Source organism: Mastomys coucha, unplaced genomic scaffold (assembly GCF_008632895.1).
Source record: "Mastomys coucha isolate ucsf_1 unplaced genomic scaffold, UCSF_Mcou_1 pScaffold6, whole genome shotgun sequence".
Lineage (NCBI taxonomy): Eukaryota > Metazoa > Chordata > Mammalia > Rodentia > Muridae > Mastomys > Mastomys coucha.
The window spans coordinates 116,727,958-116,729,709 of record NW_022196912.1 but is presented as its reverse complement, the minus strand read 5'-3'; the positions used below and the strand labels follow the sequence as shown (position 1 = coordinate 116,729,709).

Here is a 1,752-nt window from a genome sequence, read left to right as displayed (position 1 = left end):
AAAAAAAAAAAAAAAAAAAAAAATTGAAAAAGTAAGTAAGTAAGTGGTAAGGGCCGGTTAAATCTTTAAATGATTAGGTTAAATCGAGTCCATTTAGTCAGGAGCTTTCAGTCAGAGGTGCTTTAAAAAATGACCATAATGAGGCCCAAAATATGGATCAGTGATTTAGAGGACTTGTTGTTTTTGCAGAGGACCTGGACTCGATTCCCAGCACCCACGTGGTGACTCTACCACCATCTGTGACTATAGTTCATGGGATCCGTGGGCCCGCATGTGGGGCACATACATTCAGGCAAAACATTCATACACATAAAAAAATTAACCTAACACCATCAAAAAGAAATGTAACAGGAAAGACTGGGGAAAGAAGGAAAACGCAAATTCCTGAAAGACACAGCCTGGATTCTTGTCTTGGCTTGCCCGCTTCCCTAGCTGTAAAACAGTGATAATAACACGGGTCCCAACTACCTCAAAGGGCGGTTTTGGCATTCAGACAGAAACCATATATTTAAGTGTGTTTTGAAAACTGTAGGGCACTCCATAAATGAAAGTCGTTTTTGTTACTGCCTCGCTGTAATTATCGCAAAATCACAAACAAGGGCTGTTTATGGAAGAGATCTGGCTCTCCCATGGGGGGCACTGTGAATTCCATCAGCCTAGTTCTTTGTTGTTGAAACTTTTCAATATCTTTTTTTCTCAAATACTAGGTAACGAGCAAAGCACTACCTATAAAAGTACCAAGAGGACAAAATAGTTCTAGAAATTCTTAACAAAAAAAAGACCGAAAAGCAAAGTCGGCCAGGAAGGAATTTTCCTCCGGATGCCAGTTCTTTTTGAGGCAAAGCATTTTATGCCAACACCCGGTGGGTGGCGGCTGCCGGGAAGAAACTAAACAGTGGAGCTGGCCTTCGCCTGCGTACTGATGATTATTCCACTTAGATACAAAGAATAACGCGCTACAATTCCAGGAGCTGTGCAGGACGCTGCAACAAGTACCCGGCGTCCCTTCGCGCCTCCCTCGGGCTGAGCCAGAAGAATGCGCGCGCACTCGCCTCTTGGCCGGAGCCCCTGGGAACGCGCCTCCCTAGCGTGCCCCTCCTCCCCCCACCCAGCACGCCGACGTCGGGTCACGTGACAGGGGCGAGCCGACAGCGGGGGCGGGCGGGGCCGTCCGGCTCCGCAGAGCGGCGCAGGCGCGCCAGGGCCGCGCCGAGGCGAGCCCCTCCTGCTCCCTGTCGGAGTCAAAATGGCGACGGGGGGAACCTGGAGTGGTCCCGGAGCCTAAACCACTGACAGGAGAGGGAAGGGCGGCGGCGGCGGCGGCGGCGGCTGGAGGAGAATGGCCGCGGGGGCTGGCGCCAGTGCGGGCGGCGGCGCTGGGGGCGGCGGCGGCGGAGGCGACGGCAGCGGTCCCAGCAGCAGTCGCGGCGGGAGGAGCCTCCGAGGTGAGTGTCCCTCGGTGTCGGAGGCGGAGGAGCCCGTCTCGCCGTCCGGCGCTGCGCGGGGCGTCCGGCTGAGGAAGGGGCGGTGGCTGGGCGTGGTGGCGCCTTGGCCCAGGCCGGGGCGCCGCGGGGGTGGCTGAGGCGCTGGCCCGCCGGCCGGCCGTCTAGGGCCCAGCGCGCCGGCGCGGGACGGGCCGGTCTCCGCGTCCGGAGGGGCGGGCCGGACAGCGCGCCGCCGACCGGGCCGTGACCCAGGCGCGGCGATCCGGGCCGGCGGGCTGCGCGCATCTCACCGCCCCCCCCCCCCCCC

The 1,752-nt window shown here is 58.0% G+C and overlaps 1 protein-coding gene across 4 annotated transcripts in view; it reads left to right on the top strand.

The window, feature by feature from the left end:
* The first annotated feature begins 1,128 nt into the window (after positions 1 to 1,128).
* Btbd7 (BTB domain containing 7) overlaps positions 1,129 to 1,752 on the top strand; it is a 94,379-nt gene continuing 93,755 nt past the window's right edge. The window contains exon 1 of one of the 4 annotated variants that reach the window (XM_031357217.1): positions 1,129 to 1,445. Coding sequence is in view for 1 of the 4 variants with exons in the window: in XM_031357216.1 (XP_031213076.1) it covers positions 1,340 to 1,445 (106 nt within the window). In the remaining 3 variants the exon portion in view is untranslated. The remainder of the gene's footprint in view (positions 1,446 to 1,752) is intronic. The other 3 variants (XM_031357219.1, XM_031357214.1, XM_031357216.1) reach the window with 3 other exon arrangements.